The sequence below is a fragment of the Lithobates pipiens genome, unplaced genomic scaffold, assembly GCF_037356315.1.
Source record: "Lithobates pipiens isolate NorthernLeopardFrog02 unplaced genomic scaffold, aLitPip1_a1.2 Scaffold_28, whole genome shotgun sequence".
In the NCBI taxonomy this organism is placed as follows: Eukaryota; Metazoa; Chordata; class Amphibia; order Anura; family Ranidae; genus Lithobates; species Lithobates pipiens.
The window spans coordinates 15618897-15641376 of record NW_027507789.1 but is presented as its reverse complement, the minus strand read 5'-3'; the positions used below and the strand labels follow the sequence as shown (position 1 = coordinate 15641376).

The 22480-nt window shown below is 50.4% G+C and overlaps 1 protein-coding gene across 1 annotated transcript; it reads left to right on the top strand.

Annotated features, from left to right (window-relative positions):
• The first annotated feature begins 388 nt into the window (after positions 1–388).
• On the top strand, positions 389–17566 carry RPTOR (regulatory associated protein of MTOR complex 1). The gene is made up of 13 exons (XM_077458740.1): positions 389–592; positions 5999–6109; positions 7058–7163; positions 8689–8803; positions 9723–9847; positions 10917–11021; positions 11869–11913; positions 13065–13171; positions 13478–13605; positions 14434–14520; positions 14643–14759; positions 15795–15924; positions 17242–17566. Exons 1-13 carry the CDS (start codon positions 455–457, stop codon positions 17308–17310), a joined length of 1383 nt encoding a protein of 460 aa, XP_077314866.1. The 5' UTR covers positions 389–454; the 3' UTR covers positions 17311–17566.
• Positions 17567–22480: the final 4914 nt, after the last annotated feature.

Here is a 22480-nt window from a genome sequence, read left to right as displayed (position 1 = left end):
CGAGCTGCGGCACGGGCCAGTCCGACAAATGATGCGGCGGACTACAGGGGACAGCGCGACTTCGCTGGCTCCTGTGTCAGGTAAGTGACACATAATGGGCTACTATGCGATGCATAGTAGTCCATTATGCTTTGCCTTTGGCAGGGAAAAAAAGAGGAAGTAAACTCATCAGGGTTTACTTCCTCTTTAATAGCTGTGAGGTTTACAACCACTTTACCAACAGCTGCATTGGCAGCCCCTGTATTTGTTTTGGCTTCTTTAAAGTATCTGCCATTGGTTTTCAGTGATCTGTGCAGAACATATAGGATATCATTTTTTTTACAAAATATAACTATTGTCGCTTTCTGTCTGTGATACATTGCCTGTTAAAGAGAAAAGTGACAAAGTGGCGTTTGCTGTTCTTTCAGGGGTCCCTCCAACGCCAAGTACCAGCAGCTCCAGCCTTACCAACGACATGACAAAACCTCCTATCAACAGGGAGCTTCCTTCCAACCGGCCAGCCAATGTGGGAACAGCTATGGGGGTCCAGTACACGCACCATTCCCACCAGTTCCCCCGCACCCGCAAGATGTTCGACAAAGGCCCTGACCAGGTAAGCCCTCCTTTAACGGGATTTTCAGTGATCCATATTTAACCTGCGATGAGCAAATTGATTCACAAAAAAAAAAAGAAAAGCTAAACAGATTTCATAAAGCAGGATTGGTGGCAAAGCTTATTGCTGCATTTCTCCCCTCTACTCCCAGCATGCCTCCGTTTTTTTTGCTAGTGTCCTAGGAGGATGAATGGCTTTAGCTCTGCTATGCTACTGTGAAGACTAACCCATCATTGTTCTAGCGCATTCTTCCTTCAATCAGATTTGCAGCTTTCACTTGAACTAAAGTGCTGGACCACAGAATAAGTTTTATATATGAAAAAATAAAAATCTGATCTGCATGGCCTTCAAGAGACCATGTGTCATCAGACCGACATGTGATCAGATGCTGCAAGGAAAAGACAAAGCCTTCTCTCTCTGACTGTTAGACCCCTTTCACACCACACCGCCCATAGCGTGGGTGGTAAAACGCCTCTATTTTTAGCGGCGTTTTACTGCCGGATTTGCGGCGCATTTCGGCCACTAGCGGGGCGGTTTTAACCCCCGCTAGCGGCCAAGAAAGGGTTAAAACCGCCGGCAATCCGCCACAATAGTGGCGTTTTGCCGGCGGTATTACAGCGCTGCCCCATTTATTTCAATGGGGAGCAGCGGTGGAGGAGCGGTAAACACACCGCTCCTTCACCGCTCCAAAGAAGCTGCTGGCAGGACTTTTTGCTGACGTCCTGCCAGCGCACCGCTGTAGTGTGAAAGCCCTCGGAGCTTTCACACTACACATAATGGTGCAGCTTCTTTAGGGCGGATTGCAGGCGCTATTTCTAACGCTATAGCGCCTGCAAAATGCCCTGATGTGAAAGAGGTCTTAAAGCAGAACTTCCAGGCAGAAATTTTAATGCATCATTGTAAAGGTGCATGAATACCTTTTTAAGCAAAATGTTCTTCTGTCCATTGATATCCAGGCGGTGAGAAAATCGCACTTTCTGTAGTGGTTTACTGCGTTCTTTCCCCTGAACTTCCATTACATAAGACTGGTGGCCGTTATAAAAAAGGGGAGAGACTGGTGCTTTGAAAGTCACCTAAAACATTGTTTTATTATCGCATGTGAATAGCAGTCAAAAAGAAATCCAACTCGTTTCGGCCGTCAGGCCTTAAAAGAGAAGTATGGGTTTCCTTTTTTTTTTTTTTTTTTTTTTTTTTTGTTGCTCACATCTATTCTATGTGAGTTGCTGATATCTAAAAATCTTTCCATCCCTCTCAGAAGTGCCCCCATTCTGTTAAAATTGAGCTCAATGCCTGTGGGAGGGTCTACAGACTTGCACACAGCGTCATACCGACAATGGTCTGGCTCTGGAGTCTGGATCCACCCTCTTTCCTGTCATTTATCTTAAATGATGTCGGCTCTCTGCTCATTCCCGAGACTTCACAGAGCGTAGCTGCTCCCCCCTGGCCTCAGTGAGAATATCCTCTGGCTGCCCTCGGCTCCTTGGGGGGGAGGGGAGGGTGTACCCTCGTCACACTGGGCAGGGAATTCCAAAATCTTGTTAGGTTGGTGAAGTATCACAAGATTTCTCCCCTGCTCAGTTCCATAGTGCTATGGCTCTTTTACTGGTTGCCAGAGGGTCTTTGCCACCCGGCGCTGATGTCAACCAGTAAATATAAATATGGACAGCAGAAGCTGCGTGTGAGATGTATGGTGTGTAATCGGGGGGCTGGCTGTGACAGTCAGGGAAGTAGAAGGGGGCTCCAGATGCTCCTGAATCCAAGGTGGCAGAAGGGGAAATGTCGGTTGCAGGGATAACATGGCTAGACCTTTTTTAATTATAGTCTATAAACCTTTATTGTGGAGGCTGAACTGAATATGTGCATATCGGTGGAAGGTCCTCTTTAAAGCAGTTCTTCGGTCACCTTTCTACAAAAACTGTATCCGCTGGTATGTAATAATTAGACAATTACCTGTCCCGGGATCCAGAGCTGTCCTCACCTGGCATGTTCCTTCACTGGGCTTTGGTCTCCAGCACATTAACTGGTTGCGGCTTCACAGCCAGCTGCTCACTGCACACTTGCGACTCACACTGCGCTATTTGAATCGCTCCTCAGCCTTTTGGGATCTGTGATGTGTCCCAGAAGGCTGCGGGGGCAATCTATGGAGGTGGAAGTGGGTACCTGTGAAAACCAGGTACCTGTCCCCCCCCAAAAAAAAGGGGCCAAATGTGAAACGGGGGGAGGGGGGGGCGTGTGGTTGGGGAGGAAGAGTGGCGCTCCCCTTTTGGGTGAAGTTCCCCTTTAAGGACACCTGCGGTTTTATCTTCATTATTCAGTATATTTCTTCATAGAGCATCCATGTGCAGAAACATACGGCAGCCATCCTGAACCCCGCTCTGTGATGGGAATCCTCCGGTATGTTGTACAGTAATGGGTATATATTTGCATACATCACGCAGGTCTGACACCGATGCATGTCGCATTTCCTGCGCTCTGTCTTTCCACCTCCTCCTCTTCTCTCTGAGCCGCCTAGAAGCCGTCTGCTGCTCATAAATATTTAATCCGGTTTCAGCTGCTCGCTCGGTAATCTGCCGCTCGGAACGCTCACACTGTTGTTCTCCTGGCCCAGCTTACATAGAACAACATGTGCTTATTAAAAGGGCCAGGAGGAGGGCAGGGGGGAGCCAGGATGAGCCAGGAGGGGGGCAGGGGGAGCCAGGATGAGCCAGGAGGGGGGCAGGGGGGAGCCAGGATGAGCCAGGAGGGGGGCAGGAGGGACCAGGATGAGCCAGGAGGGGGGCAGGAGGGACCAGGATGAGCTAGGAGGAACCAGGATGAGCTAAGGGGGGCCAGGATGGGGCAGGGGGGGCCAGGATGGGGCAGGGGGGACCAGGATGAACCACAAGGTGGGCAGAATGGAACACAATGTGGGCAGAATGGACCAGGATGAGCCAGAAGGTGGGCAGAATGGACCAGGATGAGCCAGAAGGTGGGCAGAATGGACCAGGATGAGCCAGAAGGTGGGCAGAATGGACCAGGATGAGCCAGAAGGTGGGCAGAATGGACCAGGATGAGCCAGAAGGTGGGCAGAATGGACCAGGATGAGCCAGAAGAATGAATGAATGACTTGTCTAGCGCTACCTCTACGAACTGAATCGCCTCAGGGCGCTTTTCTCGCCACCGGTGTCCATCTGCAGCTATTTATGCGGTCCTTTAACCTGTAGAGTCCCGACACACTTGTGGGCAGAATGGACCAGGATGAGCCAGGAGTGGGGCAGAAGGGACCAGGATGAGCCAGGAGTGGGGCAGAAGGGACCCGGATGATCAGGAGGGGGGAGGGCAGCACCAAACCAACATTTTATAGGTTGTATATTTTCCTTGGCTGGTGTTGAGCCCTTTTGGGTATATCCAGAGAATGAGGTGACTGTAGAGGAGGTATAGAGGATTCACAAGACTCTCTGCAGGTCCAGTCATGTAACACGTGTATGATGCGCCAAAGGAGCGAGCTTTAACACCCACATGAGCAAAGAAGGCCAAGGATAAATCGAAGGGAAAAACCAAGCTTGACTCACTGACCAGCCCGCAGACAACCAAATAACCTGTCTAACAGTATGCGTTAAAAGCAGGGGTTTAGTCTGCACACATTTGCAAATGCAAGCATAAGCCACAGAGCCTCGTCAAGGCACCCCGGTATCTGTGGTTACTAACACTAACTTATAAATGTCCCCACAGTGGAGACACATGCATTCTGATGGATAGGTGAGAGCAGGTGGACTGAAGGGGAGCCACCCCTTTTTAAAGGTACAGGAGCACACTGAACACCCAGCACATAGCACAATGGCTGAAAAGGTGTCAGTGCATTGCCTGACCAAAAAACACAACAATGATACTCATCCATTGATGTCATCCTCTGGCACTGAGGGAGCTTAACCCAGTTTTCACAGAATCATCCATTGATGTCATCCTTTTGCTGTGAAGGAAGCTTAGCCCAGTTTTCACAGAATCATCCATTGATTTCATCCTCTGCCACTGTGGGAGCTTAGCCCAGTTTTCACAGAAGCATCCATCGATCTCTTCCTCTGGCACTAAGGGAGCGTAGCCCAGTTTTCACAGAATCATCCATTGATGTCATCCTCAGGCACTGAGGGAGTTTAGCCCAGTTTTCACAGAATCATCCATTGATGTCATCCTCTGGCACTGAGGGAGCATAGCCCAGTTTTCACAGAATCATCCATTGATGTCACCCTCTGGTACTGAGGGAGCTTAGCCCAGTTTTCACAGAATCATCCATTGATGTCATCCTCTTGCTGTGTGGGAGCTCAGCCTAGTTTTCATAGAATCATCCATTGATCTCATCCTCTGGCACTGTGGGAGCTTAGCTCAGTTTTCACAGAATCATCCATTGAAGTCATCCTCTTGCACTGAGGGAGCATAGCCCAATTTTCACAGAATCATTCATTGATGTCATCCTCTGGCACTGAGCGAGCATAGCCCAGTTTTCACAGAATCTTTCATTGATGTCATCCTCTGGCTGTGCGGGAGCTTAGCCCTGTTTTCACAGAACCATCCTTTGATATCGTCCTCTGGCACTGAGGGAGCTTAGCCCAGTTTTCACAGAATCATCCATTTATGTCATCCTCTTGCTGTGAGGGAGCTTAGCCAAGTTTTCACAGAATCATTGATCTCATCTTCTGGCACTGTGGGAGCTTAGCCCAATTTTCATAGAAGCATCCATTGATCACATCCTCTGGCATTAAGAGAGCTTAGCCCAGTTTTCACAGAATCCTCCATTGATGTCATCCTCTGGCACTGTGGAAGCTTAGCCTAGTTTTCAGAGAATCATCCATTGATGTCATCCTCTGGCACTGTTTGGAGCTTAGCCCAGTTTTCACAGAATCATTCATTGATGTCATCCTCTGGCACTGAGCGAGCATAGCCCAGTTTTCACAGAATCATTCATTGATGTCATCCTCTGGCTGTGCAGGAGCTTAGCCCCGTTTTCACAGAACCATCCTTTGATATCATCCTCTTGCTGTGCGGGAGCTTAGCCCAGTTTTCACAGAATCATCCAGATGCAGCACTCTCAGAAAAAAACCTTTTAGTGAATCCCGAGTGTGTGACAGGAAATCCGAATACTCGGAGGAAATGCACAAAAATCATTCCAGCAACATTCCACGCGCAGCAAGATGAAGGGAAAGATCCCCAGATCTGGGTGTTCTCTGTAATGGAGATGGCCAATCATTTGCCTAGATTAGGGAAAACCTCCAGTAAGAAGACCGCAGTGAATCCTATGCAGCCCATTGCAGTGAATAATAATACCGGGTTAAATGTCACCTGGATTCTAATTGTTTGTGGCGGACAGTTGTACCGCCCATTCCTTTGTGTTTTTGGGATTTGAATGGCTGACCATTGTCTTTCTCCCCTCAGGCGGCTGAAGACGGAGAGGATGGGATCGTTCATAAAGTCTTCATCTCAGGCTCTCTGCAGACCGGCTTCTGTGACTGGAGCGCCAAGTACTTCGCCCAGCCGGTTATGAAGGTATACTGGGGAACAGCGGCTTTTATTGATTTAGTAGCTGAGGCAGATTTTGGGTCTAGTCAAAGGGGAACTCTGGTTACAGACAAAATCATTTTCTACCAGAAGAGTTGATTACATTTTAGAACCTGTCTGCTGCCCTGGGCTCCGTTAGAGAACTTTCCCCTGACTTCCTGTTATGCTGAAAACGTTCTTCCAGACAGGAAGTGAGGGGAAATCTGCAACAGGGATACAGAAATAACAATCTGCGGAGTTTCCCTTCTCAATCTGGGGAGGGGGGGGGGGGGGGTTCTGGCATGAGGAAGCAAAGCCCTGCCTCTACCATGTGCAGGAACAATGTGCATAGGAAGTGAGTAATGAGGAAAACTCAGTGGCAAGGAGACCGCAGGGAACTCTGGTGATGAGTTCTTCCGTTGTCCTCTGCTCAGCTTCCACCCCCCCTGTGTAAAGGTTTCTCTGATGGGCTAAACAAGTCCCACCAGTTCCTATGGGATGTACAAGTGTCACACAATAAACCAAAAACTTCCTTTAATTCCCCTGACTGAGCCAAATCCTTCTCCATTGGTGTCTCACACACTCCCCCTCACAGACACTGCAGCTCACAGTGGAAGGGTTGTCCATTCAGAAAGCAGTGGGCGAGGCTCGGTGTGGCCAGGTGCTGATTGATAAGCTGAATCAGCAGTGACATTGCTCATAGCCTCACCCCTTGCAACATCTCATCCTACTTTTGGTGCAATCAGGCACCACCCACATGAATGACAACTCTGCTATGAATTCAGGCGTGGTGCAGCATTGTTGTCGCCCCATCCTAGGAATCTACTTTATAATTGGTTGCTGCGGAACGCGTTTTATTTCATTAGCGGCGATAGTTTTAGTTTAATGTACAGAAGCCGATTCTGCTGCCTGTTCCCCAGTTTGTTGTGTTGATGCGTCTCCTCTGTTTCTTCCCAGATGCCTGAAGAGCACGACTTGGAGAGCCAAGTCCGCAAAGAGCGAGAGTGGAGGTTCCTTCGCAACGCCAAGGTCCGGAGACAAGCGCAGAGCCTCATACAGAAAGGTGAGAGCCGCACAAACATGGCTGCCAGGTGATGTGAAGTGATGAATTCCCAAGTGTCCTCCTGCACCCCGCTCCTCTGCGGGTCTACAAATAAAACTAGAAACTGCAGAGATAACACTGGGGGATTATAGAGCAGGTGTCGCTATGTAGTACACCACTGTCGATATCCCAACCCTAGACACTGTCCCATCCAGAACGCTGCGGTACCGCCATTCAGCAGCCGATTCCTCCACCCTGCCTCCGCTGCTGTCACTATCACAGCAGAGTGGAGAGAGGGAAGCAGAATGGTTCTCCACACAGAGCGGGAGGCACAGCAGCACTGCATGGATGACAAGAGTGGGAGCTGCTGGAATTAACTCTTCATATTGTTAATAAGCTGCAGGGATGCAGGGCAGTCCTAGCAATCAATCCCCAGCTTGTTCATTTGAATTTACCTCCAGCAGCTCCCGCTCCTATCATCCATCCAGTGCTGATTTGCCCCCCCACTCTGTATACCTAAGTAAGGGGGCAGAGGACACTCTTGTCTCCGTGATGTGAAGGGAATGCAGCTTTGCAGGGGGCTATGATGTGAAGGGGGCAGATCTGCAGGGGGCTGTAATGTGAAGGGGAAGCAGATTTGCGGGGGGGGGGGGGGGGGGTGCCGTGAAGGGGTAGATCTGCAGGGGGCTGTGTTGTGATTTGAAGGGGAGACAGATCTGTAGGGAGCTGTGATGTGAAGGGGCAGAGCTACAAGAGACTGTAATGTAAAGGAGGGGGGCAGAGCTGCAGTGGGCTGTGATGTAAAGGGGGGCAGAGCTGCACCTCCTTGTCTCTCTCTCCCTGCCCCTCTCGTTTCCTTGATGGTGGTGTGGGATTGCACTGGCGGGATGACATTTCTCCTTCCTGTGTGGGAATATGAGGTTTGGATTGTATTAGCGAGGCGCCTGTCCTGCCAAGCAGAGTGAATGTGATCTGATGAGTGTCCAGCCAGTGATCGATATCCAGCCTGCAGCAGCTTGGCTCTGTAATATGTTAGAAAGGAATGCCGGGATCAGGTCTGTCAGGAGCTGAAGGATCCCAGGAGGAAACCCGAGCGCTGGCCTCGCTGCCTGAGGAATATCTCCAGCAAAATTCACAGATTGCACCGATTGTGGTCAGACCGCATTGGGTGTCTGGAGATGTCACTGCTATTGGTTGCCTCTCAGTGTAAACCCAGACTGGGTGACATGGGGTTTGCCAACACATTGCAGCCACTTCCTGTCTCTATACACTCCACCAATGGCTGCACAGCATTTCTCAGGGTGGGTCTCCTGATGGTGACGATGGTGTCTGTGTCATGTGTGCTGAGGGCCCCTTATAGTAGCCACAGAGAGATCATGTGACTGGGTGATTCCCCCGGACGGCTGCCACTGGAACATCTGTCCTCATTGGCGGTTCCTCTCTTTCTTGTTCTGGTGGCAACTTAATATTTTACATTTTCCCATCACTTTCTGTTCAGCTGACGGCAATCGCAGAGTAAATCTTCTCCATCTTGTGTTCCTCTCAGGTGTCACCAGATTAGACGATCAGATATTTATTAACCGCAATCCCGGCGTTCCCTCCGTTGTGAAGTTTCACCCGTTCACCTCCTGCATCGCCGTCGCTGACAAGGACAGCATCTGGTAAGCCAGCGTTGCCTATATTAATATAATGCTCCTCCTCCTATACTATTATAATGGTCCTTCTATAATAGAATAGTCCAATTCCTATAATAATATAATAGTCGTCGTCCTATAACACTATAAGGGTCATTCTCCTATAATAATATAATAATCCTCTGAATTTAATAATATAATAGTCCTCCTTTAATAATATAATAATCATCCTCCTATAATAATATAATCCTCCTCAAATAATAAAATAATAATCATTTTCCTTATATAATATAATCATCCTTCTCCTATAATATAATCTCCTTATATAATATAATAATCCTCCTATAATAATGATATAATAATCCTCTTCCTATAATATAATACTACTCATCCTCCTGTAATAATATCATTTTCCTCCTCTTATTATAAATGTCAGTATAACGCATGCAGACAGGGATACGCGGGGATTTAATATGGAGTTTATATCGCAAGTATAATGAACTATGGAAGTCGATATTTCTCCCGATTTATGACATAAATGAAATATTTCTACATAACGTTACAAAGTGGTCACCTGAGGCTCACAGAGTGTAGAATCCCGGCGTTCCTCCTCGCTACTCCACGTTCCTCCGTGCTCGGAGTACAAGTGTGTACAGCCATTTACTTCTATGGCCAGCTGTACGCTCCCCTCCCCCCCGCAGCTCCCAGAGTATGGAAGAACGTTGGGATGTTATGCTATGTGTATATTTTTTCAGGAGTTCCGTTTTATTTAAAAAAAAAATAATATAATATAAATAAAGTTGGGCTTTATCTCCATTTACCAAAGTGACCAAAAAATAAATCCCAGTCAGGATTCCTGTCTGTAGCGGGTCACTGATGTCACTGATCTGGGAATGACACCTTGGATCAGACGCTCACCTGGAGTTATCTTGTTTCTGTGGTGCAGCTTCTGGGATTGGGAGAAAGGAGAGAAGCTGGACTACTTCCACAACGGGAACCCGCGCTATACCCGCATCACCGCCATGGAGTACCTGAATGGCCAGGACTGCTCGCTGCTGCTCACCGCCACAGGTAGGTGCTACCAGATCATAGGGCACTGCTGGGGGAGGGTGCAGGAACACAGGCCCACAGCTATATTGGAGGACCTGTCACCAGAACAAAACCACCTGTGACAGTTGAAACCACAATCCTTGGATTTCATAAAGGCCAGCGCAGAGGGGTTGTGAAAGTGTCTCTTGTGTTCTAAAAGTGGTGTAGTGTGCGCCAAATATGTCTAACCCATCTATGCAGTGTGCGTGGAATCCATGGACCCGTCTACGCGGTGTGCGTGGAATCCATGCACCCGTCTACGCGGTGTGCATGGAATCCATGGACCCGTCTACGCGGTGTGCATGGAATCCATGGACCCGTCTACGCGGTGTGCATGGAATCCATGGACCCGTCTACGCGGTGTGCATGGAATCCATGGACCCGTCTATGCGGTGTGCATGGAATCCATGGACCCGTCTACGCGGTGTGCATGGAATCCATGGACCCGTCTACGCGGTGTGCATGGAATCCGTGGACCCGTCTACGCAGTGTGCATGGAATCCGTGGACCCGTCTACGCGGTGTGCATGGAATCCGTGGACCCGTCTACGCGGTGTGCATGGAATCCGTGGACCCGTCTACGCGGTGTGCATGGAATCCGTGGACCCGTCTACGCGGTGTGCATGGAATCCGTGGACCCGTCTATGCGGTCTGCGCGGAATCCGTGGACCCGTCTATGCGGTCTGCGCGGAATCCGTGGACCCGTCTATGCGGTCTGCGTGGAATCCGTGGACCCGTCTATGCGGTCTGCGCGGAATCCGTGGACCCGTCTATGCGGTCTGCGCGGAATCCGTGGACCCGTCTATGCGGTCTGCGCGGAATCCGTGGACCCGTCTATGCGGTGTGCGCGGAATCCGTGGACCCGTCTCTGCCCCTTCTGCGTCACCTTATTACTGTCATATAGGAAGCTGTTCCAACACCTCGGGTTATGAGACGCTGGTTATTGTGATATCCTAGCATGTCATACTGAGAAGGAACACCATCCCAGACTTATAGATATCTTAGCATGTGTAGGGGGATGGGCATCATGACGTGTACATGTGTCTCTGCAGATGATGGCGCTATAAGGGTGTGGAAGAACTTTGCCGATCTGGAGAAGAATCCGGAAATGGTGACGGCGTGGCAGGGATTGTCCGATATGTTGCCATCTACACGGGGTGAGCAGAAGATGCCATGCGGCAGCCAAATCTTCGTATTTCAGAACGCTTTCCTGTGATATTGTGCTTCTATCTCTCTTACTAGTCTGTTTCTGCTCTGAACCACCTGAATTCTGTCCCCTATATACTCCTTCCTCACCATCCCGTATATACTCCTTCCTCACCATCCCGTATATACTGTTTCGTTACCGCCCCATATATACTTTATCACCATCCCGTAAATACTCTTTCATCACCATCCCCTATGTACATCTTAATAACTGTTCTGAATACCGTCCCGTATATATATACTCCATCACCACCCCCGTATATACTCCTGCATTCTCCCTCACCCCCATATATAGTCCTTCATCACCCCCCCACCCCCGTATATACTCTTCATCACCATCCTGTATACCGTCCCCTATATACTCCTTCATCACATCCCCTATATATGCCTTCATTACCAGGCCACATTGCTTTGATAGTTTCACTGACAATTACTCCATAATGCACCCAAATTGATTTCATATTTTTTTTACAACAGAGCTTTCTTTTGGTTGAGATTTAAAGTGGACGACATCCTTCCCAACTTACTTTATACCACTGTACCCCTCCCCTCCCCTCCCCTCCCCTCCCCTCCCCCCACCCCACCTCCTCTTACAGTGTTTTTCATTGATGTTAGTTCCTTCGTGGGTTAACACGTTTCTGTGCACAACCCAGAATGAAAGGGAAGGGGGAGAGGAGCATGGGTGGGGAGTGAAAGTTCCTGCTTTATAATTGGTTGATCATATTATCACATTACTTCTATTGTCTTTTCTGTGTTCGGTCACTTGACCGTTATTTCTTCTCATTTTCTGGTCCTCAGGCTTAACGCGGCGAGTTTCCATTTATCTGGATAAAAGTAAACAAGGTGAGTTCAGTTCTGGGGGTCATGGAGTCATTGTCTATCAGGATCAGAGGTCGAGGGTCATGGAGTTACTGTGTATCGAGGGCAGAGTTCAGAGTCACTGTGTCAGAGGTCGGGGGTCATGGAGCCACTGTGTCAGGGTCAGAGGTCATGGGGCCACTTTATCGGGGTCAGAGGTTGGGAGTCATGGAGCCACTGTATCAGGGTCAGAGGTCGGGGGTCATGGAGTCCCTGTGGACAGGAACCTGTGCTGGCACTGTTCTCTTCTGAAGATACTAGTTATTGGGGTGTTGTAGTGATCTCCCGCTTGACCTCAGATCAGAAGTTCAGACTTTTTTCGGACTGTGCGTGATGGTTAGAGGTCAAGTCATCCACTAATTGTTGAAGATGGCAGATGAATGGGAGAGCCAGGAAAGCATAATTTTCAGGGTCAGCAGTATATATATATAGTCTCAAAACCTTTCCTTTAGGGCAGAGCACGGGGGGGAGGTGTTTGGGTGTCCTCCACGTGCAGTCCAGCGCAGGGAAGCAGCATCCAAAGTGCCCTGTGCTGATTGACGCTAGTCCTCCTCTTGTGTTCATCCCATGTGATGTCACATACAGGTTCCTGGAATGGAAAGAAGTGGGGGAGGGGCAGGCAGTCATCAGCACAGGATCTTAGGATGGTGCTTCCCTGTGCCGCTCTGTAAATGGGGGAAGAGCATTTCAGATGGAGTGGGGGTGTGATCTACTAGTCGTGGATATATCATGACGGGGCCCCTGGGGACATCTTGTAGAAACGCCGCTCCAGTGTTTGTAGTGGGAGTGGTGGGTGCAATGAATTGTTGGGGGGGGGGGCTAGGGATGGGGAGCTCCAGCATTGAATGTCTTTGTCTCCCAGGGACCAGAATGGTGGTGGACTGGGAGTGGTGGGTGTAGTGGATTATTAGTGGGGCAGGGGGTGCTCCAGCATTGAATGTCTTTGTCTCTCAGGGGCCGGAATGGTGGTGGACTGGGAGTGGTGGGTGTAGTGGATTATTAGTGGGGCAGGGGGTGCTCCAGCATTGAATGTCTTTGTCTCCCAGGGACCAGAATGGTGGTGGACTGGGAGTGGTGGGTGTAGTGGATTGTTGGGGGGCGGGGGTGCTCCAGCATTGAATGTCTTTGTCTCTCAGGGGCCGGAATGGTGGTGGACTGGGAGCAAGAGAGCGGACTTCTCATCACATCCGGTGATGTGCGGATTATCCGGATCTGGGACACAGACAGGGAGATGAAGGTTCAGGTGAGCGGTGACTACACTGCATGAATTGGGCAGCCGGGGTAGGTACCTTCATTCTTATGCACATTGAACGGTCACACACGGGGCACAGAATTCTGAGGATTCCGCCCACTCAGCAGGTCACAGTACCACTCATACTGACGTCCAATCATAATGAAGGAACATTTGTTTTTGTTTTTTGTGATTGTTAGCTCCTCCCCCAGTGTCAGGAAATTACACATTAGAACATTTGGGGAGATGAGCGGCATTCCAATATAAAATATAGAATGTCATAGGAGTTCCACTTTAACCCGTAATTCTGCTTTTTAGGATATGCCAACCGGCTCGGAGAGCTGTGTGACCAGCCTGTCCTGTGACTCGCATCGCTCCCTCATTGTGGCCGGCCTCGGAGATGGAACCGTTCGGGTGTTTGACCGGAGGATGTCCCAAAGTGACTGGTAAGGCCCCACACCCTGGAAAGCTGTCCAGTGTTTGCTGCAGGTGTCTTCTTTCCCAGAATGCTCTCTGGTACTTGTGACGGACCCCAGTACTCGAGGGGAGTATGTCCATCATATTAGCTTCCCTTGCCCGGTAACAGAACAATACAAGATCCTGGAGCCCACACAGTGTAGGGCGATGAAAAACTTAAAACTTGTTTTTTGTATACCACACAAAATCAGATAAAAGCTTGATCACATTATTGTATACAAAGTAAACTGTATACAGAAATATAATTATATTATAATTACCATAACTAAGGAACAGCCAACTATATGCTAATCCACATCTAGCAACTAATAGCTGACAATGATATAATTAATGTGAGCTAATTAACTAGGCACTTAAACCAGCCTAGGTGACCAGACCATTCGGCAACTACAACCCTGAATACAAAGTAATGTACAAAACAATGTGAACAATGTCTACAATGAGAAGACAGACAGAAACAATAGGGGATCTAATTAATGGGAGGAAGACACTTAGGAGGCACACTATGGGAGAGACCTACTTACATTAAACACATTATGGCAGGAGACCCCAGTGGTTTGAGCTGATTACATTAGCATCTACAGCCATTGCTGGTTTGGGCATAGAGGCCTCTGCCCCTCCTCCTCCAGGTCGCTCCTCTGCCCCTCCTCCTCCAGGTCGCTCCTCTGCCCCTCCTCCTCCAGGTCGCTCCTCTGCCCCTCCTCCTCCAGGTCGCTCCTCTGCATCCCTCTTCTGCTCTCTTCCTCCATGTCCATCCACGCCCCTCCTCCATTCATTATATGATCTCTTTCCTACAGTCGGGTTATGACGTATCGGGAGCACACCGCCTGGGTGGTGAAGACGTATCTGCAGAATCAAGCGGATGGGAACATAATGAGTGTCAGGTACACCCCCCTTCCCCCCCGCCCATTTTTTCCTCTCTGCCCCTTTTTCCTCCCCCGCCCACCTTTTTTCCTCCCCATAATCTGCCGCCCTCTTCATGACTCCTCCCCTCCTCTACACACAGCGTCAATGGAGACGTTCGATATTACGATCCCAGACTTCCGGAATCCATAAACACGATGCAGATCGGCAAAGGTCTGACCACCCTGGACTACCACCCGCAGACCAACCTCTTTGCCTGGTGAGTCAGCACTCTGCACCATCGCACATTGTTACATTGTGATATTGTTACCTACACCTACAGTCAATCCAGAGGACGGCACCGCCTCTTCTCCCAGACTGAAATGGCTTCCTCCGAATTCACTGCACACTGTGAGCTTGATTAATCATGGAGTCTTAGCATCACGTGGGTATTACTACAGCTTCCTGTTTGCTGCAAACAATGTACCCCCCACGCCAGCCCCTCCCACCAGCCATGATCTACCTGCATTGCATAGAGAAGCACAGAGACCCAGGGATGATATTATTGGGTTCAATATTATATTCGTAAAGAAAATGAGGGGTGGAGGGCAAAATCTAAGCAGATTCAAGTTCAGCTTTCAGTGTTTCCTTCACCTAAAGTCACTGTTGTGGCCCAAAGAACAATTCCATTACAGGCCACAGAGACCCCAAAATCCACCAGTGATGGGTGTTCTGATCCCCACTACAAGTCTTACACCACTGGAGGGCGTTCCAGAGCCCAACACCCTCATGCCAGCCTAAATATTACCCCAGGATTGATTATCAATCAATAGATCTCTGCGTATTACTAATCTGATAATCAATAGATCCCTGGATATTACTAATCTGATGATCAATAGATCCCCGGATATTACTAATCTGATGATCAATAGATCCCCGGATATTACTAATCTGATGATCAATAGATCCCTGGATATTACTAATCTGATAATCAATAGATCCCTGGATATTACTAATCTGATAATCAATAGATCCCTGGATATTACTAATCTGATAATCAATAGATCCCTGGATATTACTAATCTGATAATCAATAGATCCCTGGATATTACTAATCTGATAATCAATAGATCCCCGGATATTGCTAATTTAGTAATATCCAGAGATCTATTGATTATCAGTCTGATAATCAGACTACTAATACCCAAGAATTGATTGATGATCATATGTATAGATGGTTAGTGATGAGATGCTAACGTTCTGTTTTATTCCCGGATTTCCCATCATTCTCTCTCCTCTCCTCTGATTGGTCCAGCGGTTCCATGAACCAGTTTATCGCCGTGTACAATGGAAGCGGAGAATTGATCAGCAATATAAAGTACTATGATGGATTCATGGGGCAGAGGATTGGCGCCATTAGTTGCCTGGCGTTCCATCCGCACTGGGTGAGTATGGACATTGTCACTTCTGTACTGTGTGTTGGATGTGTACTGTGCATGTTCTGTAAGACCCCCGTCCTTCCGGGGTGTGTGATTTTATATCTAACAATCCCGATAGCCCCCTATATTCCACTTCCTGAGGAAGACCGCAAAACATTTTTTGAAGTTGTCAACAAGCAATTACCACTTCCTGTTGGATGAATTCCTACATTTTTATTGCTTTAACAGTAAAGAACTCTTCCCTGAATCCTAGGCTAAAGTAGTACGGAAGTCTATCAAAGTTTTTTTACATGAATTCATTCTCTAAAATATGGAGAGAAAAAAAACACCACGTTATCTGTTCCAGCCTTAGCCCGCTAGGAAATAAACCCTGATGGTTTTTTTCCCCTGCAAAGTAAAAGCATAATGGGCTAGTATGCAATGCATACTAGCCCATTATGTGGAACATGCCTGCAAACGAAGCTCGCGCTGTCCCCGTTTGTGGCCGTGTCCATCTTCGCCCCTCTTCCTTTAGGGGCCGCAGCCTCCGGCTCTGTGACTAGGCAGACCCACGTGACGTCACTTCCGCACACATGGTCATGGCGCTTGCGAGTGAAGAAGCGGCATGGAGGTACTTTTTCTTCACAGTGCATGCGCCACTACAAGGTTAATATCTCCTAAACGGTGCATGTTTAGGAGATATTTCCACTACCTATAGAAAAGCCTAATCCTAGGCTTACCTATAGGTAAAAGTGACAATCGGGGCGTATGCAACCCCTTTAAAATCTGCCCCCTCCCCCTTCTAACACCTATACTGACTAACCTGTGTAACAAAGATAGATATATACTTGCCTATTGTCAGTCCGGTCATGTGGTTCAGCTCCCCTGTGCCACCCAGCAGCAGCTGCAGGGGAGAGGAGGAGCACTGACAACAGCAGCTGGCAATTCTGAAAGAAGTGACATCGCTCATAGGCTCCTATTGTCCAGCTGTTGTCAGTGCTCCCTCCCATCCCCTGCAGCTGCCACTGACTGATACAGGGGACCCAGAGCTGCAGATCACATGACTGGAGTAGGTGGAGAATAGGTAAGTATATACATTCGGTGTAAAGGGTGGGGGGGGGGGGGCATTCTTAGAACTAGTTAGTGTTAGGCTGGTATTCTACTGTATAAATATCTGAGCTGTAGATTTAGCATTTTCTTCCTGTTTTATGGAGATTGAAATCTGGCCGCACCCGGGAAAACAAATGTAAAATGTGACAATCAAATCGCTTTGTGTGTTCCGGTGATTGGTGATCGCTCATCTTCGTCTTTTTTTTTTTTTTTATCCCTCTTTCCCTCCTCCAGCCTCACCTAGCTGTCGGCAGCAACGATTACTACATGTCTATATATTCGGTTGACAAGCGAGTGAGATAGCCCCGGGACTGAGGCACGAAGTGCGGTCACTCGACTTCCTCTTCCGGTCTTACCGCGTTCTGACGTGAAGGGATGGCCTTGTGCATTGGCATTCGATTTGCTGCTTTTTAGAACTTGAAGAAACCTCTAAGAACGGATTGCTTTAACAAACCAGCAACATTGGTGTGCTAGGTTCCCTCGCCCCCTCTGCATCCACTGCTCGTCATCTTCTTGAGTTACTTCCATCTTTAAGCAACCACTTGGGGTGGGGGAGGGGGAGGGGAAAGGGGGGGTGGGTGGGAAAATCAAAGATCTATATGTTGACACTCTGGGGGTCTATGGTCCCAGAAAATTTTGTTTTAAGCCAAAAGAAAAGTATATATATATAGCTTGAGTCTTTATTCATCCCTGCTGCTATAGTAGCTCAGTCTGGACACCTTTCACCCATGTGTCATGATGGAGCTTAGTCTATGAAGCCCCTAACAGTGGGAGGGGGGCGCCCAGGGTGGATCTCTAGAGGATCTACCCAAAGAACTGTCTCCCATTATACACACACAAAGTTTTCCTGTCCATCTGACTTCTTGGAAGAAAATAATACATTTTGCTTTCTCAATGATAGACCTTTCAATGCGATTTTTCCCAGCCGACGCGTTTGCAGGTATTGCGGGTCATAGGTTAAAAAATAAAATAAAATAAATGTGAAAAAGCGACAAACACCAGGAGTGATGGCTGCAGAACCCTCGCGATGACCAGCCAAGAAGAGGAATTCCACAAATCTGGAACTTGTGGCTGAATATGAGAAACTCGTTTTACACGGAGAGATCATGTAACGTTCGGCTGCCATTCACCAATCAGTGACGAGTATCGCTTCTCTGCATCTGCTTATCCAGTGACACAGCGCATCTCCTCCGAAATATAAGGCCCCACTTTTCAAAGAACACCTACAGTAGTCCGGTTCACACCCTTAATAGAGACTGATGTGTATATGACCCACTCCTACAGTTCCGTCACTACGCGTTTCACTAGGGCCCTCACTGAGAGCCGTACTCGGGGCAGAAGTCACCCACCTGGCAAAAAACATTTCAGTATCTGACCAAAACTCGGGACAGTTCACCATCCGCTCCGTTTTATAGAGTAAATGTCTAGTTCCTCCTCCGTATGTGTTATATTAACACGGTGTGTCGCAGAGTTCCCCCGGTGCGGCCGAAGCGCTCCACAGCCAATTAATCTTCTCGTTTTATCCCTGCGATTCACCTCTGAACAGGGTGATGGAGTTTTAGAACTTCGGGAAAAACTTTGCAGCATGAGGAATAAAATACAGAAAATAACCCGATAGCGCCCCCTTTTCTGGTCGAGTTTTCCTTGTAATGGAAGATTTTGGGGAGGTTCCAGAGGAATGACCCAGCCCCCCGGCAATGGACAGAGGATCACCGCTGAGAAGCACTCGGCCCCGAGGGGCCTTCGCGGCCAGGCGCCCAGCCCCGAGGGGCCTTCGCGGCCGGGCGCCCGATCCCGAGGGGCCTTCGCGGCCGGGCGCCCGGCCCCGAGGGGCCTTCGCGGCCGGGCGCCCGGCCCCGAGGGGCCTTCGCGGCCGGGCGCCCGGCCCCGAGGGGCCTTCGCGGCCGGGCGCCCGGCCCCGAGGGGCCTTCGCGGCCGGGCGCCCGGCCCCGAGGGGCCTTCGCGGCCGAACGCTCGGTCCTCAGTTGGGATTTGATGTTTACAATATTTTAATGAAAATCTCTAATTTTTAAAGAAGGGAAGGTTTGGGGGGATTTCTGTTGGGTGTGCAGCGGTTGGCAATGTAATTTGGACTGTGCCCGAAGCCGCAATGTCGCTGAGACCGTCCTCGAAAAGGAAGGGGGGAGGGGGGGCGGCCTTACAGAGGTGACTTGTTCCTGGTAATCCAGCAAGCCATGGAGGCGGTGAAAGATTCACAGATTTCTATTCACCTATTTATTTTACCATCACAAGTAGAGAATGGAGAGGAGGCTGATCCTGGGGGAATGTGTGGGATGACGGGGAGAACATTCATTAAATATTAATAAAATCAGGAAGAATGTTTGTGTCTTCTGTGTGATTACAGCCGGGACTGAGAGACCGCCATTTCCCGGATTCCTCCTTCACAACAATAATACATCTATTTCTTCTGTGTCCCGCCACCGACCATTCCTCCTCCTCCTCCTCACCGACCGACCATTCCTCCTCCTCCTCACCGACCGACCATTCCTCCTCACCGACCGACCATTCCTCCTCACCGACCGACCATTCCTCCTCACCGACCGACAATTCCTCCTCACCGACTGACCATTCCTCCTCACCGACTGACCATTCCTCCTCACCGACTGACCATTCCTCCTCACCGACCGACCATTCCTCCTCACCGACCGACCATTCCTCCTCACCGACCGACCATTCCTCCTCCTCCTCGACCGGCCATTCCTCCTCACCGACCGGCCATTCCTCCTCACCGACCGACCATTCCTCCTCACCGACCGACCATTCCTCCTCACCGACCGACCATTCCTCCTCACCGACCGACCATTCCTCCTCACCGACCGACCATTCCTCCTCACCGACCGACCATTCCTCCTCCCCTCCGACCGACCATTCCTCCTCACCGACCGACCATTCCTCCTCACCGACCGACCATTCCTCCTCACCGACCGACCATTCCTCCTCACCGACCGACCATTCCTCCTCACCGACCGACCATTCCTCCACACCGACCGACCATTCCTCCTCACCGACCGACCATTCCGCCCCTCCGACCATTCCTCCTCACCGACCGACCATTCCTCCTCACCGACCGACCATTCCTCCTCACCGACCGACCATTCCTCCTCACCGACCGACCATTCCTCCTCACCGACCGACCATTCCTCCTCACCGACCGGCCATTCCTCCTCACCGACCGGCCATTCCTCCTCACCGACCGACCATTCCTCCTCCCCTCCGACCATTCCTCCTCACCGACCGACCATTCCTCCTCACCGACCGACCATTCCTCCTCACCGACCGACCATTCCTCCTCACCGACCGACCATTCCTCCTCACCGACCGACCATTCCTCCTCACCGACCGACCATTCCTCCTCACCGACCGACCATTCCTCCACACCGACCGACCATTCCTCCTCCTCACCGACCGACCATTCCTCCTCCTCACCGACCGACCATTCCTCCTCCTCACCGACCGACCATTCCTCCTCCTCACCGACCGACCATTCCTCCTCCTCACCGACCGACCATTCCTCCTCCTCACCGACCGACCATTCCTCCTCCTCACCGACCGACCATTCCTCCTCCTCACCGACCGACCATTCCTCCTCCTCACCGACCGACCATTCCTCCTCCTCCTCCTCCTCCTCACCGACCGACCATTCCTCCTCCTCCTCCTCCTCCTCACCGACCATTCCTCCTCCTCCTCCTCACCGACCATTCCTCCTCCTCACCGACCATTCCTCCTCCTCACCGACCATTCCTCCTCCTCACCGACCATTCCTCCTCCTCACCGACCATTCCTCCTCCTCACCGACCATTCCTCCTCCTCACCGACCGACCATTCCTCCTCCTCACCGACCATTCCTCCTCCACACCGACCGACCATTCCTCCTCCACACCGACCGACCATTCCTCCTCACCGACCGACCATTCCTCCTCACCGACCGACCATTCCTCCTCACCGACCGACCATTCCTCCCCACCGACCGACCATTCCTCCCCTCCGACCGACCATTCCTCCACACCGACCGACCATTCCTCCTCACCGACCGACCATTCCTCCTCACCGACCGACCATTCCTCCTCACCGACCGACCATTCCTCCTCACCGACCGACCATTCCTCCTCACCGACCGACCATTCCTCCTCACCGACCGACCATTCCTCCACACCGACCGACCATTCCTCCTCCTCACCGACCGACCATTCCTCCTCCTCACCGACCGACCATTCCTCCTCCTCACCGACCGACCATTCCTCCTCCTCACCGACCGACCATTCCTCCTCCTCACCGACCGACCATTCCTCCTCCTCACCGACCGACCATTCCTCCTCCTCCTCCTCCTCCTCCTCACCGACCGACCATTCCTCCTCCTCCTCCTCCTCCTCCTCACCGACCGACCATTCCTCCTCCTCCTCCTCCTCCTCACCGACCATTCCTCCTCCTCCTCCTCACCGACCATTCCTCCTCCTCACCGACCATTCCTCCTCCTCACCGACCATTCCTCCTCCACACCGACCGACCATTCCTCCTCCTCACCGACCATTCCTCCTCCACACCGACCGACCATTCCTCCTCCACACCGACCGACCATTCCTCCTCACCGACCGACCATTCCTCCTCACCGACCGACCATTCCTCCCCACCGACCGACCATTCCTCCCCTCCGACCGACCATTCCTCCCCTCCGACCATTCCTCCTCACTGACCCCTTTATACGGCCTCACAACTTCTCTTCCAGGGTGATAAGCAATGTCCATAGAGGTATACTAACCTGGAACAGGGAGCAGAGGGGTGAGGGACGACTCGGGTGCAGCCAATCAGCTGCCGCCTCTGCTTGACCATCACTACCCCTCCAATCTCCGTTGACAGAACCCATGTGACCAACGAGCTAATATTTGCTGTTAGAACCTAAAAAAAAAATCTTCTCCAACCTTCCCACTGAAATATAGCAAATGCCCGACAATTGGAGATGTCAGGGCACTTCTAGGTCCCGGGACTCCAACATTCCAGTACATGGGGCCACATTGTCTATTATACAGAAATTTGTGGGCCGGAAAACAAATGAATAACATTCAGTGATTCAGAATAAAAAGAGAGAACTGGTAAAACATTTTTCCATCAGGGTCCCCGACCCCCCCCCCCCCCCCCCCCCCACACATACACATCATTGACCCTCTTTAGGGCCCTCCCTTACAACAGGCTCTCCAACAGTCTAGGGTCTTACATCGGTGTTCCCAACAGATTCCCCTCTTACAGCAATGACCCCATCAGAGTCCCCTCCCCCTTACATCAGAGTCATCCCCTCCCCCCTTTCCCCATTCCTCCTCACCGACCGACCATTCCTCCTCACCGACCGACCATTCCTCCACACCGACCGACCATTCCTCCTCCTCACCGACCGACCATTCCTCCTCCTCACCGACCGACCATTCCTCCTCCTCACCGACCGACCATTCCTCCTCCTCAC

What these genes read in the sequence shown, in the direction of transcription:
- RPTOR (XM_077458740.1), top strand. Translation starts at nt 455, where the DNA reads ATGACAAAACCTCCTATCAACAGGGAGCTTCCTTCCAACCGGCCAGCC. An exon ending in GCTGCTGCTCACCGCCACAG is followed by an intron (nt 9,848 to 10,916) that starts GTAGGTGCTACC and finishes GTGTCTCTGCAG; the next exon opens with ATGATGGCGCTATAAGGGTG. An exon ending in ACAGGGAGATGAAGGTTCAG is followed by an intron (nt 13,172 to 13,477) that starts GTGAGCGGTGAC and finishes TCTGCTTTTTAG; the next exon opens with GATATGCCAACCGGCTCGGA.